Source organism: Gopherus flavomarginatus, chromosome 2 (assembly GCF_025201925.1).
Source record: "Gopherus flavomarginatus isolate rGopFla2 chromosome 2, rGopFla2.mat.asm, whole genome shotgun sequence".
In the NCBI taxonomy this organism is placed as follows: domain Eukaryota; kingdom Metazoa; phylum Chordata; order Testudines; family Testudinidae; genus Gopherus; species Gopherus flavomarginatus.
In genome coordinates, this window is record NC_066618.1 from 206,514,736 (window position 1) to 206,529,653 (window position 14,918).

The window sequence follows — 14,918 nt, forward strand, 5'->3', positions numbered from 1 at the left end:
GGTAAAAATCTTCCGACGAACGTGCACGCGGCGTGTGCACACCTCACTGGAATGGATATGAGCAAGCACTCTAAGAACTTCAAATTAAGTTTATGATCCGACTGTATGATGCATTTAGCACATACTCCTAACTCTTCTTCCACAGCTATAATACTGTAGCTGGAAAATTTGTTAAGAATCTATGTTGTCATGTTGCCTAATGTTAAGGAGATTATCACAGACAGCAAAGCATGCATTCAAAAAAGGTGGAGAAAACTGGGGTGTGAATGTATAGTGCACTAGCTTACCATACATTTTCCTGATCTTAGGATCTTTAAATATTAACCGTAATATTGCATTAATATAGTTTTTTACATGTATCATTACTTTTTTTAGACTCTCATTATTTTGCAGAAGTTGTGAGTGATTTGATACAAGCCCATGGATTTAATGCCCCACAAGAGAGGTAAATCTGTCACCAAACCAGTAGTTACCAAAAGGGATAAGTATTTTATAATTCTCTTCAAAACAGTAAATGCAAAACAAGATGCTTGAGTTAGGGTAAGGTAATCAATCACTTTAGTTATATAAACCTTCAAATTGCTATGTTGAGCAAAAAGTGTGTTATATCTTTTAAAAATAATGATTATGAAAAAAAGAATTGAGACTACCTGCAATTAAAGATTTACTCTACAATTTAATTATGTTCTTAACATGTTTTGGACAAATAGCATACAGTCTTGAAGTGATTATATATATGTTTATATTTTAATCCCACTTTAGCAAGTGATGTAGACAAATACTGAACATTAGCTTATGGTGTTCATATACTTACCACTCCAGAAAGTTGAAATCTTATTTTATGTTTCATGTGAGGTTCTGCAAGTGGATGACACTCCAGGTCCCAAAATTGAGCATAGTCTCCTCTATCCCTAGGTAAAAAGGTGATAGCAACCTACCAGGATAGGGTAAAGTGTTAGTGAAAGTTTCCTTAGACTTTTATATACCACTACAACCTTGTCTACATGAAAAATTTACAGTATTTTGTACTGCTTTAACTACATCAGTTTAAATTCACAAACTGAGTGTGACATTGTACCTCAAAGCAGCACCCTGGAACCCCCATACTCACCCCTGTCATATAATTATTATATGTTTTGTACAAAGTATGCCTTGTATAATTTTAAAAGTCTTGATCTGTTGAGCATTACTATCCTGTTGGAGCGTATGTGCTATCATTTTATGTAAAATTATGAAGTTTTGCTATCTGCATGTTACTGAAATATGTTGTGAGGTTGGGAACACCCACAACTAGCTTTTCAGATACAACAATGGAGTAGCCAGACAGCAGTTAATGATTCATCAACACCCACCAAGGAAAGAATCCACTAGTCCAGAAACTGTATACAATGGAGAGTTCTCACAGAGAACACAGACAATGGAGACTGCTTGACCAATGGCGGTGGATTACCCACCTCACAGCAAAGATCTTTCCAGCAAGCTGGAAGAAACTATAAAAGATGGGAAGTGACATCACTCAGACTCTCTCCCTGCCACAACTCAACACCTGGAAACACATCTGGAGGACAAAGACTTTGAACTGGGGGATGGTGGTCCCAGGCTGAGAGAATCTCAGCCTGTGTATTGAGGATCTGTGACCTGTTTGTACCATCTGCAGGGTGAGACATTTCTCGATTCAAATCCTGTTTAGTTTGTAGAATTTAAACTGTGAATTTATTTTTGTTTAAGTAACCAACTCTGATCTCTATGCCTGCTACTTATAATCACTTAAAATCTTGGTTTCTGTAGTTAACAAATCTGTTTTATATTTAACCTAAAACAGTGTGTTTTGGCTGAAGAGCTTGGGAAATCTCAGCTCAGTTTACAAAGGCTAGAATGTGTCCACGCCACAAGGAGGCAAGGGTGGACTGGGTAATGAATTTTAACTGGCCAGGCTTCTGACCAGTGCAATATGGCACAGTTCTGGGGTGCAAGACTGGGGAGCTGGAGAAAATTGGCTGGAGCTATTGAGGATTCATGCAAGGCTGGGAAAGCATTCATGTAATGCAGTAGGGTGTATCCCTACCTGTGGATGTCTGTGTAAGTGCAGTACCTATCAGAGATTTGCAGCTTGCCATAGCATCACAGTGTGAGAGGGATACCCCAGGCTGGTGGGACAGAGGACTCAGCAGTCCAGTTTGCACCCTGGGGACCCTGTCACACCAAGTTACAGTTCCCTAAGTTCCAAACGTGCTTGTGAGCAAATGTGCTGCACTTGTTAGAGGTGATTTAGATATGTATTACAATGAACTGGCTACGAGTCAACTTCATTTGAACAGCCTTAGGTCTTGTCTACATGAGAAAGGGCTTGTCTTTATGGAAGGGTGCATCAGTTTCACTAAAGCATTAATTTAAACAGACTCAGTTAACCTGGTGCAAACCCCTGTATGAGTACTTGTAGCCTAAAAGTTTGAGTACACAGCAAACTTGGGTATGAAGATAAAATACACTAGCCTGCTCATACTAACAGACTGCATAGACTCGCCTACTGAGAACTAGAAGTTCCTAGTGCACTGTAAGACTGACTTGTTTTAATTTACCTTAGCTTAAGTCAAACAGGTTAAAGCTAAACCAAAATAAGACATTTAAATTGTAAATACCTGTGTGGACACTCATTTTGGTTTAACTAAATTGGTGCAAGTTTGTGTGAAGACAAGGTCAAAAGTGAACCGGTTTGACTTAATCACTTTAACGTAAATTTGTTAAACTGGTGCACAAGCCAATTCAACTTAAGTAAAATCAAAATAAGTCTGGTTTAACTGAAGCAAGCGTCCACAATGCTTTCTGCAAAAGTTTTACGAAGACTACTTAAAATGAAGCCTCAGGCCGAATTGGTGTAACTTCTGCATTTAGAAGGGTATTCATCTGAAACGTTGGCTTTCAGCGCTAGCAGACTAGCAATAAGCTTTGCAGCAGTATAAAGCATATATTCTTTTAAGTTCACCACATACATTTGCAGTAGCTTACATCAGAAAGCCTGAAAGCATTTTCTATTTCAGGGGTTCTCAATTTTTTTCTTTTCTGAGGTCCTCCCAAACATGCTATAAGAACCCCATGGCCCAGTGTGCCACAACTGTTTTTCTGCACAGAAAAGCTAGGATCAGTATTAGGGGGTAGTAAGCAGGGCTACTACTCAGGGCTCTATGCCACAGAGGGCATTGCGAAGTTATGCTGCTCAGGCTTTGATTTTAGCTCGGGTGGTGGGCTTGGGGCCCCGGGTTGCAGTCCTCCGCAGCAGGGCTCTGGCTTTCTGCCCTGGGTCTTAGTGAGTTTAATATTGGCCATGCATGGCGGACCCTCTGAAACCTGCTCACAGCTCCCGAGGGGGGTTCCGGCGCCCTGGTTGAGAACCACTGCTCTGTTTCACTGTATTAACAGATGCAACATTAAAGATCAAAATGGTTTTTAGCATAGGCTTTATAAAACTGCATCACTGCACATGTTATTCAAAAAAACCTTCACGAACTACAACTGATGAATAGGAGACATAATGCGGTGAAAGTGGGAGAAGCTCTAAAGCTAAAAAAACTCAAATATTCAGTGATTCATCTTCAAAAGCATTGTTAAAAAAAGGAGTTGCTCGCCTAAGAAAATAGCTTCATAGATGCAAAATATAATGTATGTATTGTAGGGATTTTTCTAGTATTGTCAATTGAGTTTACATGAAGAGACATATCGATGAGTGATGCTAATGACCTTTCTGATACATCTGAAAATGGAGTACATCTGGTCCTATTTTGGATGCCCAGTGTTTTATCACTACCATTTAAATAGATGTTTAGACGCATGTTAAACTATTTCCAGGTTTGAAGAAGTCCAGCTGAAACAAGGTCATATTTCATAGAGTGCATATGCTTCATGTAAGTAGTTACATTACAGTTAAGACACAACATTCATCTGCTTAAATTCATCATAACACTAAAAAAGCTTACTTTTTCTTTTCCATGAGCTCCAAGTGTACCAGAAACACGGGAACATCTGAAAGCTGTGTAGGTAGCCCTGTAAACATCTCCACTTTCATCTATTCCCTACAAATGAGGTAATTAAGTTTTGATAAACCAAATACAATAATCTGCTTCATAAAAAAACTGTTCTAGAAACATCCACTGAGTTAGCAAGCAAACAAAGAATATTCTATAACATTTACAAAACTACTGTGGTCTAATGACTTGTAATAGAAAAAGTAGTACATTAGCTATAAGCAGGGGTTCTCAAGCATTTTCATAGTGTGGGTCACATCTAAGGTTGTCTCATGGACCACCTACTCTCCAGTTCATGATTGCATTGGCCTAGCCCCCACCCACTGACAATCAAATGTTACCCCTCACATCCGCAGCGATTGACCATAGAAAATATTAGGAAAATAACATATGTTTGATTTCTTGAGAGTCAACATCATGTGACCATCCAGCTCTCTACAAATCCAGCAGTGCCTCATGGACAACTTGTTGTCCTCTAACCACACACAGAGTTTGGGGACCACTGAACTAGAGGAGAACAACAATGAACAAGTCATCTAGCTACCCAAGTACAAATATTTCCTAACGCAGGGAGATTTTTAAACTAGGAGAAATATTATCTGAAAAGATTAAGTTAATAAGTATAACCTCTTTTAAAAATGCCTGTTGAAAATTTAACACAAAATGTTAACTCACCTTGACATAGGGTGGGGCAAAAGATGACAAGTGCCACTTCACATCTTCATTCCCATTATTTTCCATCTCTAGGTAGTTTTCTAAAAAAAAAGCCTCATATTAGTAAACATGAAGTGAGAAATTTAGTACATGTGTTTTATAACTTTTTTTGAGTCTTTATATCTTTAAATAAAGAGTGATGAAGAATAAATATTTGTGTTGCTGACAAGAGTAGTAACAACTCATGAACAACCTTCATGTCTCAGACTGCCAAATAACTTGCTGTATACATTTTATCAACCTCTATTACAAAACTCTTGGGAGTTGAACAGTCAGCTGTGTTTAACCTGGAATGTGGATTTAAGCCTATTACTCTTCATCATCTAATGAAGAAGCATATGGACACATCTACAAGACCTAAAGCCTCAAACTAACGTTGTCCTTTAAATCGCTGTCGTTTCTCAATTGAATTTGAATGGTACAAGCTACCCTCTCATGGTAAATTGATGAACTCTATCTTCAAAAAGAGTATAAATCATTGGCAAGGGACAACTCAAGCATCTAGCTCTTCAGGTGAATAAGATCTGGCATATCTACAAACTTTGCACCTTGGTTAATGCAAGGCTTGGCTGCTGCTAAGTAGGTCAATGGCTAGTTTGTGCTAGAAAACCTGTAGCTATAGACAGAATACAGGATGGTGAATCGCAGCTAGGTTTATCAGCTCACCAAGATGTAGACAATCCAAACTCAGTGATTGAGACTGGGCAAATGTCTCCATGTATTACTGGATAAACTGATCCAAAAAACCTATAACTAGAGACGCACTTCTGATCCCTTCCTAAATAATGGTATTTGACTGTCCAAGGTATGACTGCCATAGTTGGCAATAAATATTACAAACTCGTTCTCTACATCTTTGTCAGGTCTGACCCTACTATTTACTCCTGGACATCTGATGCCTCTTCCTTCAACTCCAGACTATGGGAAAAACAGAAGCAAAGCTTCCAGCACTGGCATTTTAGCAATTGAAGCTCTGATGTTCACCGCACATAGTGGCTGTTGAAGCTTCACTGCGGGGCTATTTGAGGGAAACCTGTATGCAAGTCTCCAACACAGCCTTAACTCCAAACATGGTGAAAACTCAATGTGGACCATGAAACAGTAACATTAACTTCGACCTGAAGGAGGCCAAGAATAATCACCTGATGGTATTCTCAGAAGATGATGAGTCAAAGTTACATCTTGGAACACATTTCATACCTTGAAGTATCATGAATCTTTCCCAGGCAAATAAAGCCAGTACTCATAACAGTACCTTCAAAATCAGATCTCCCTGAGGTAGCATTTTAAGGAGTTGAGCTGCTTATATTAAACTAGGCAGATATTTACAAGCAGGAGGAATGGGAAGAGAACATCCATCTCAGTTTCACAAACAACATAGATTTCCCTCAAAACAACAGAAGAGGAAAAAATGAATTGATCAAATAAGCCTAGAAAATTCTTGGAGTGTTATGATTCAGTAAACTATAATGCCACTATATCACTATGTAACTCCTGATTTATTAGCTGTAACTACTGGCTGATATTGGTGAAAATTCAATAGTTACCTAGTGGCAAGGCAATTTAATACAGTAGTTTTGAGCATTCTTAGACTTACAGAAACAGACTGAAGGTTCACAGATCTACTTTATTACCAACAATGCTGTGAAGGCTGATTCCCCACTCTGGCACTTTGAGTGCAGAAGGTGGGGGCTTGCAAGGGCCACTCCAGGCTGGTATTAAACTCCCAAGGTCACAGTTCTCTTTCACCTTGGATGAGATGCTGCCACCACCCAAGCGCAAAAAAAAAAAAAAAAAAAGACCCAGGAAGGCACACTTGGGAATTCCTCCCTGTAGAGTACCCTCAAGCCCTTTCACCCCATCCCCCTGGGGAAGAGCTGAGAAAGAAAATAAAGGAAATCAGCTGTTGCCACAAGCTAATTAAACAACATATGCCCAAACCTCTTAAGACATCAAAAATCCAATCCTGTTATTAAAAAAGGTAAATTTTATTAAAAACAAAAAGAAAGAAAATATATCTGGAACTTAGGCTTTTGCTAGATTTAAAAAAATCTACTTACAAAAATTAAACATCAAGAATAACCTTCTTGAAGTCCAGCTTAAAGTTTACAAGCAAAACAAAAAGCATTTGGGGTTAGCACAAAGGAGTTCACAAGCAATAAGAAATAAGTAGAAATAAACCTAATCGCGTCTTCCTAGACATTCCCTAATTTACTTACATATCTGGGGTTTCAAGAAGCAATCTCTACGTATGATCTGATTGTTTTTTTATACCTGGCTTAAAGCTTCTCACAGCATAACTGCTGCCCTGATCCCCAAGTCCTCGGAGAATCACAACACACAGACAAAAGGAAGCTTTTTCCCAATTTTAACAAGTTCTAGCCCTTCCATTGGTTCTTTTGGTCAGGTGACCACTACTTTCCTTTTACCTGTGGGCTTGTTAACCTTTACAGGTAAAGCAAGAAGAGAACAGCTACTAAGAGGAAATGTATACCTAACTGGCTGTCTGGGTGTCCATAAAAGGGAGCTACCTCCACTCCCTTCATTTATCACGAATGTCCTCTTCGAGAAACATGAAACTTCTCAACACTGAGGTATTTGTACACAATCTATCTGAAATTTATGTGGCTACATTGTGTTCAAAAAAATTAAGAGCTCTGCAGACATACAACTTTCATTACATGAGATTAAATCAAAAGAGTGGGTTTGGCTCGTCATGCTAGTCACTAAAGGAATAAAAATGATGAATAAGTTATTTTCAATCTTGCAATGTAGTAAACTTAAATGCTGAACATTTAACGCTAGCAGACATGGTAATTTTATGAATAATTGATATTACCTGAGCTTTCACCAAATCTTGTTTCAGGAAAAATAATAGCTCTGTTCTTTATTTCAACTTTTGCTGAAGGTAGCTTTGGAAGTGGTTTTATCATATGAGTGACAGACTCAGTTGGTGGTGTAAGGACATCAAGCTTTTTAGATGCTGAGCCTGTTGAAGATATATCCTGGGCAATGTCTTCTCGAATCTGAACTTTAATGAACTTTTGCGCAAAAAGAACAATGGTATATTACAAGTCAATCCAAATGGCTAGTTCTTATTTACTTTGAGCCACACACATTCCAACAACAAGCTCTACTCATGCCTCAGTGGTACAAAAGCAGTAACCATGTATCAATGGCTTTAACAAATAGAAAAAAATGGTTACTCATCTTCTCAGAACTGTTCTTCTTAGAGATACATGTTGCACATGTCCATTACACTGCAGGTGTGGGTGCATCTCATGCATCAATGGAGAGTATTCCCTAGCAGTATCTGTTAGGGTGGTTTTGTCCTCTCTTATCTCCTTGTGCACCATGTCCAGGGTATAAAGGGTGACGTTATCATACCTCTCCCTTCGCCAAAAACCGAAGATAAACTCCAATGTGTTGGGGAAGGAGAGTGGGTCACGTAATGGACATAAGCAACAATTATGAGAAGGTGAGTAAACGCTACTTCTTCGAGTGTTGGTTATGTCCATTACATTGTAGGTGATTATGAAGCTTTTATCAAATGTGTTGTGTTTCAGAGGCTCATTGGAAGGACTTCAAGACTGCTTTTCCCACCTCTGTGTCACTTCCTGATGCAGTGCTAAGCAATAAATGTGTGGCCAGAAGACGACACCACTGGTCTCCAAATATCCATAATAGGGACATGCACTACTAATGCTGCCAAGGCTGCATATGTCCTGGTAGTGCATGCTATCAACTTTTCAGGTAGCATCCTGCCCATTGCAACATAAGAGATTCAACTGATAATCCATTTTGAGAGTCTGAATCATAATTGGGTGCCCCTTCATATGTTCTCCACAGGAAACAAGCAACTAGGTATAGACCTTGAAAGGTTTGTTCTGTCCAGGTAAAATGACAAAAGCTCAATGCACATCTAGGGGATACAGCTTTTCTTCTCCCTCGTGAAGATGTGGCGGGGGGAGGGGGAGGAGAGAACAGGTAAGGATAGAGATTAAGGTGGAAATCTGAAACCATCTGACAAATTTTGGATGAGATCTGAGCTGAACTTGTCCATATAAAAACAGTTCTGGAGATCCATGACAAGTGCCTGCAATTCCCTCTCTCTCCTGGCTGAAGTGATGACCACCAGGAAGCCTACTTCAGTGAGAGATGCAGAGGGTTTAAAATGGAGGACTCAAAAGAGCAGACAATACTAAATTTGAAGTCCCTAATGGGCACTGGGTCACAAACAGGAATAATTATCTAGACTGTTAAGTAATCTGGCCGTGACAGGATTGGTGAACTCAGTTTTACCACTGATATTACGATGAAATGCTGAAATTGTGGCCAAAGGAACTTTAAGACAGAGGAAGGATTGAACAGATTGATTCATGTGAGAGAGTGTATCTAAAATGTCTTAAGTCAATGTAGGGAAGGTGACAGATTCCAGGAAGCTGCCTAGAAAGAGAACTGTTTCCACTTACTCATGCAAGTAACCTTTGTAAAAGGCTTCCTGCTATTAAGTAGGACACCCTGGACTGCCACTGAGTGAGAGAGATTTCTAACCACAGCACAGACAGTACCGAGAACTGTAGTGGTTCTGCCAAGATCAGCCCAGTGCCTTAGCTGCAGAAAGACCCAGCCTTGGTAGTCCCCTGAGAGAGCAATGGAGTTAATGGCTCATGGTTAGGAGAGACCATATCAGCCAGAACTGGGGAGCAGTCTGAAGGATGCACTTTAGCATAGATACTGGAATGGCTTTCAGAGGAGTGCATTCTTTGAGACATTGACGAACCTGATGCCGACTTCCTTTTCTGAGTGAGACTGCTCTGAAGCACTGGGTCTCTCAGAAAGATCCAGCAATGGTGAGTTCCTACCTCCCGTGGTGGACAAAGTAAGGGTAGCGCTTGGGAAAAACTCTTCAAAGCCCCTTCTAAAGAATGAGGGGGCTCAGATGCCAGCCTTAAGACGGCTCCCATGATGAGACACTGGAGTCATTTCTATCTATTTCTTTGTTCTAGTTTTAATGCCCCTGCAGATGGAACACTTGCCTCAAATGCGCTCCTCAGCTAAGCATTTCAGAAAGCATGAATTAATGTCATTGATGACCTGGGTTTCCAGCAAGAGAATGAGGTTAAAGTTGAGGGACTGTGACTTAGAGTCAGCTGGTACCCAGTAAGTTCCAGAGGACCAACTGAGCCTAAACTCTAAGCAAAACAAAAATAAGAGATTTCTAAGAAATAAAATAAAAATATATGTCCAAAGGACCAGCTAACCATTAGGAAAGATACTTAGTTCTTAAACAACCTGTAGACCCAGAACCCTAACTACACACCAAAAGCAGTAAGAAAGAACTGAAGTTGGGGTGCGATGACTCCACCCTTTATGCACTTGGTACAGAGCAAGAGGCGACAGAGTAGAGTTGTCCCTATGGATATCATTAAGGAAAAAACTCTCCTCCATTGATGCATGAGACACACACACCTACTACGTAATGCACACATGCAAGCACTCACAGAATCACTACGTTTCTTCTACTAATTTAGGGACTAAAATTGTCCCAGTATGAAACTCTCAGCTGAAAATTCTTGTGTGAGCATGGTCACAAGTGCAGAATATTATAACTTTAGAAAGCTTTTTAGTGACATTGTTCTTCCTCTCTCTCTCTCGACATAGTACTATATCTTTTTTAATCTGGTTAATTTGATTTTATATTTCCCATGTCAGTGAATACGCCATCCTATTGTTTATCCTTGGTTTCATAAATCTTTAAGTAAATCATTAAAGAAAAATAGTTTGAAGGAAAGATAATTCTAATGTGTATTTGCTTTTTTGACTGTAAAAGGGTTTATATTAGAAAACAAATGACTCCACTATAGTGTCAAAATACTAGTACTTTCAGTCAAGTGGCTCCCTACGTAGTTTACCAGATTTTATTCTTCCTCCCTTAAAAGTAGTTATGACACTTTCACTTGAGAGACAAACACTTTCAGATGGTCGTAAACAATTTTGAAGATATGTGGTCTCATTTTTAAAGTTTAAAATAGCGTATGCATTGTAAACAATGTTTTGCAAACAAGGATGGAAGCATTTACCCAAAAAAAAAAAAGGTTACTCACCTTTGTAACTGTTGTTCTTCGAGATGTGTTGCTCATATCCATTCCAGTTAGGTGTGCGCGCGCCGCGCGCACGTTCGTCGGAAGATTTTTACCCTAGCAACACTCGGTGGGTTGGCTGGGTCGCCCCCTGGAGTGGTGCCACCATGGTACCAGATATATACCCCTGCCGACCAAACCACTCCTCACCTCCTTCTTGCCAGCTACTCTGACAGTGGGGAAGGAGGGCAGGTTTGGAATGGATATGAGCAACACATCTCGAAGAACAACAGTTACAAAGGTGAGTAACCGTCTTTTCTTCTTCGAGTGCTTGCTCATATCCATTCCAGTTAGGTGATTCCCAAGCCTTACCCAGGCAGTGTGGTCGGAGTGAGATGTCGCAGAGTGTAATACTGCGGAGCCAAAGACTGCGTCATCCCTGGACTGCTGAACCAGGGCATAGTGAGAGGCGAAGGTATGGACTGAGGACCAGGTAGCTGCGCGACATATCTCGTGGATGGGCACGTAAGCCAGGAAGGCAGCAAATGAAGCATGAGCCCTGGTAGAGTGTGCAGTGACGTGGCTCGAGGGGACATGAGCCAAGTCGTAACAGGTGCGGATGCACGATATCACCCAGAATGAAATCCTTTGTGAGGAAACGGGTAGGCCCTTCATACGCTCTGCCACTGCGACGAAGAGTTGGGGTGTTCTGCGGAAGGGCTTTGTCCGCTCGATATAAAAAGCGAGTGCTCTACGGACGTCTAGGAAGTGCAATTGTTGCTCCCTGCGCAATGAATGTCACTTCGGGAAGAAGACCGGAAGGAAGATCTCCTGGCTAACATAGAAGGCCGATACCACTTTGGGGAGAAAGGCCGGATGTGGTCGCAACTGCACCTTGTCCTTGTGGAACACAGTATATGGAGAGTCCGCTGTGAGAGCCCGAAGCTCAGAAGCTCGTCTTGCCGATGTGATGGCCACGAGGAAAGCAGTTTTCCAGAACAGGTACAGAAGCGAGCAAGTTGCTAATGGCTTGAACGAGGCCGACATAAGTCTGGTAAGAACCAGGCTGAGGTTCCAGGTTGGGGCAGGGCAGCGTACCTGGGGGTATGGGCGCTCCACGCCCTTGAGAAATAGAGATACCATAGGATGTGAAAACACTGAGCGGCTATTCTCCCCGGGTGGAAGGTAGAGATGGCCGCCAAGTGTACCCTCAATGATGATACCGCTAGGCCCTGCTGTTTAAGAGACCAGAGGTAGTCCAAGATGGTGGGGATCGAGACCTCGGTGGGAAGAATGTTCTGCTCTCCGCACCAGCATGAGAAATGCTTCCACTTGGCCAGATATGTTAATCTAGTGGAAGGCTTTCTGCTACCCAAGAGAACTTGTTGCACTGGGGCAGAGCAACGCAACTCAGACTTGGTCAACCACTTAGGAGCCATGCAGCGAGATGGAGCGACTGTAGGTCTGGGTGGTGAAGTTGGCTATGGTCCTGAGTTATCAGGTCCGAGTGAAGAGGTAGAGGGGTTGGCTACTGACAGGTCGAGCAACATGGTGTACCAGTGCTGCCTGGGCCACGCCGGAGCGATCATGATCAAGCAGGCTCTGTCCCTGCGTACTTTCAGCAGGCCCCTACACCGGCTCCTCACTACCATGCTATTACGTTTCTGGTTGCACTTTTCCCCTCACCTCCTTCTGTACGCACTCCCTATCCGTGGCCCCACGAAGTCCCGGGACCTCCTGGTCAACCTCCTCCTCGCCCTGGCTAAGAAGGCCATCTACGCGACCAGGGAGAGGAGGTTGGCCGATGGAGACTCCGGTGACTGTGGGGCTTGTTTCCGATCCATGGTCCGTTCACGCATCCAGGCAGAGTTCCTCTGGGCGGCGTCCACTGGCTCCCTTGACACTTTCGAGGAGCAGTGGGCACTGTCTGGGGTTCTCTGCTCGGTGACCCCATCAGGTTCCCTTCTTATGACCCTTTGACCTCACTCCTGTCCCTGTTCTTTTATTAGTTGTCCCCTGAACTCAGTGGGTTCTGTGGCCCTGTGGATCCTCCCCTTCGGCTGGGGGAGGATCCTTTAGCAGTGGGCGGGCTTTGCCCGCCCACTTCCCAGACACCCAATAGATACTTTCAGCAGGACCCTGTGGACAGGCGGGAACGGTGGAAAAGCATAGAGTAGGTGAGTCATCCATGGTATCAGGAAAGCGTCCGCTAGCGAACCCTAGGAGAGGCCTTGAAAGGAACAGAATATCTGGCATTTCCTGTTCTCGTAGGACGCGAAGAGGTCTACAAGGGGAAATCCCCACTTCCGGAAGACCGAAAGAATAACGTCCAGGCGAAGTGACCACTCGTGAGAAAGGAAGGATCTGCTGAGGCGATCCGCCAGAGTGTTTCGAACCCCCGGGAGAAAGGATGCTATGAGGTCTATAGAGTGGGCTATACAAAAGTCCCAGAGTCGTATGGCTTCCTGACAAAGAGTCGAGGACCTTGTCCCGCCCTGTTTGTTTATATAGTACATGGCTGTTGTGTTGTCTGTGAATACTGACACACAACGGCCTTGCAAGTGCTGCTGAAACGCCTGGCACGCAAGGCAGACTGCTCTCAACTCCTAGACATTGATGTGCAAGGCCAGCTCCTGAGATGACCAAAGGCCTTGAGTGCACAGATGTCCGAGGTGAGCACCCCAGCCGAGAGATGACGCGTCCGTCGTCAGGGGCATAGAGGGCTGGGGCAGATGGAACAGCAGCCCTGCCCACACCAAGGAGGGAGTCAGCCACCATTCGAAGGCATCTAGGATGCTCGGAGGAATGGTGACTATCATGTCTATGGCATCTCTGCCTGGTCGGTATAGTGAGTTGAGCCATGACTGGAGGGGACGGAGGCACAGTCTGGCGTGTTTCGTCACAAACGTGCAGGCCGCCATGTGACCCAGGAGACCGAGGCAAGTGCGAACCAAAGTAAATGGAACAGCTTCCAGGCTCTGGATGATGGCCACCATTTCCTGGAACCGGGGCAGCGGTAAGCAGGCTCTGGCGAGATTGGAGTCCAGGGTGGTGCCAATAAAGTCTATCCTCTGAGTGGGAATCAGAGTGGATTTTTCCACATTGATCATCAGGCCTAGATGTAGGAAAAGGTCCTTGACAATGCTGACGTGATGGGTGACTTGTGCCTCGGAGGTCCCTCGGATGAGCCAGTCGTCTAGATACGGAAAAACGTGTATCCGACGGCCGTGGAGGTGGGCGGCAACTACAGCCATGCATTTTGTAAATACTCTTGGGGCTGTAGAGAGGCTAAACGGTAGGACCGCGAACTGAAAATGTTGGCGGTGGGCTACAAACCGGAAGTACCTCCTGTGAGGAGGGTAGATGGCTATGTGAAAATACGCATCTTTCATGTCGAGGGTGGCACACCAGTCTCCGGGATCCAGGGATGGGATGATGGTCCCCAGGGATACCATGCGGAACTTCAACTTTATCATGAATTTGTTGAGTTCCCGCAGATCCAGGATAGCTCTGAGACGCCCCTTTGCCTTGGGGATTAGGAAGCAGCAGGAGTAAAACCCCGGGCCCCTTTCATGTTTTGGTACCTCCTCTATGGCTCCTTTGGCAAGGAGCGTCTGCACCTCCTGAAGGAGGAATTGCTCGTGAGAGGGGTCCCTGAAGAGGGACGAGGAAGGGGGGTGATAGGTGGTGCGTGAAATAAAGGGGGTGGCACCCAAATTCCAGTGTGAGTAAGACCCAGCAATCTGACTTAGCTGGGACCATGCAGGGAGGAAAAGGGAGAGGCAGTTGGAAAAAGGAGGGAATGGAGCCTTTAACGAAACTGGTACATCATCCTCCGGCGCACCTTCAAAAAGGTGGGTTTTGGCCCTGTGGGTGGTTTGGAGGGACCTTGGTTCTGGCCCCCTTGGGTGCCTGACTGCCTCCGATGACCAGTTCTACCCCGCCTTCTGGCAAAGTCTTGTCTCTGTCTGGGCTGAGGGTAAGAGTGGTGTGGCTGGGGGCGGAAGGGCCTGCACTGAGTCACTGGCATGTGCATGCCTAGTGAGCGCATAATGACCCTGTTATCTTTTAGGCTTTGCAGCCTAGGGTCTGTCTTTTCGGA

The 14,918-nt window shown here is 43.5% G+C and overlaps 1 protein-coding gene across 1 annotated transcript in view; it reads right to left on the reverse strand.

Annotated features, from left to right (window-relative positions):
- CEP192 (centrosomal protein 192) overlaps positions 1–14,918 on the reverse strand; it is a 187,149-nt gene that overhangs the window by 22,850 nt on the left and 149,381 nt on the right. The window contains exons 40-43 of the mRNA XM_050938869.1: positions 7,573–7,774; positions 4,695–4,774; positions 3,972–4,067; positions 815–934 (exon numbers count right to left, since the gene is read on the reverse strand). Of these exons, the coding sequence (XP_050794826.1) occupies positions 815–934; positions 3,972–4,067; positions 4,695–4,774; positions 7,573–7,774 (498 nt within the window). The remainder of the gene's footprint in view (positions 1–814; positions 935–3,971; positions 4,068–4,694; positions 4,775–7,572; positions 7,775–14,918) is intronic.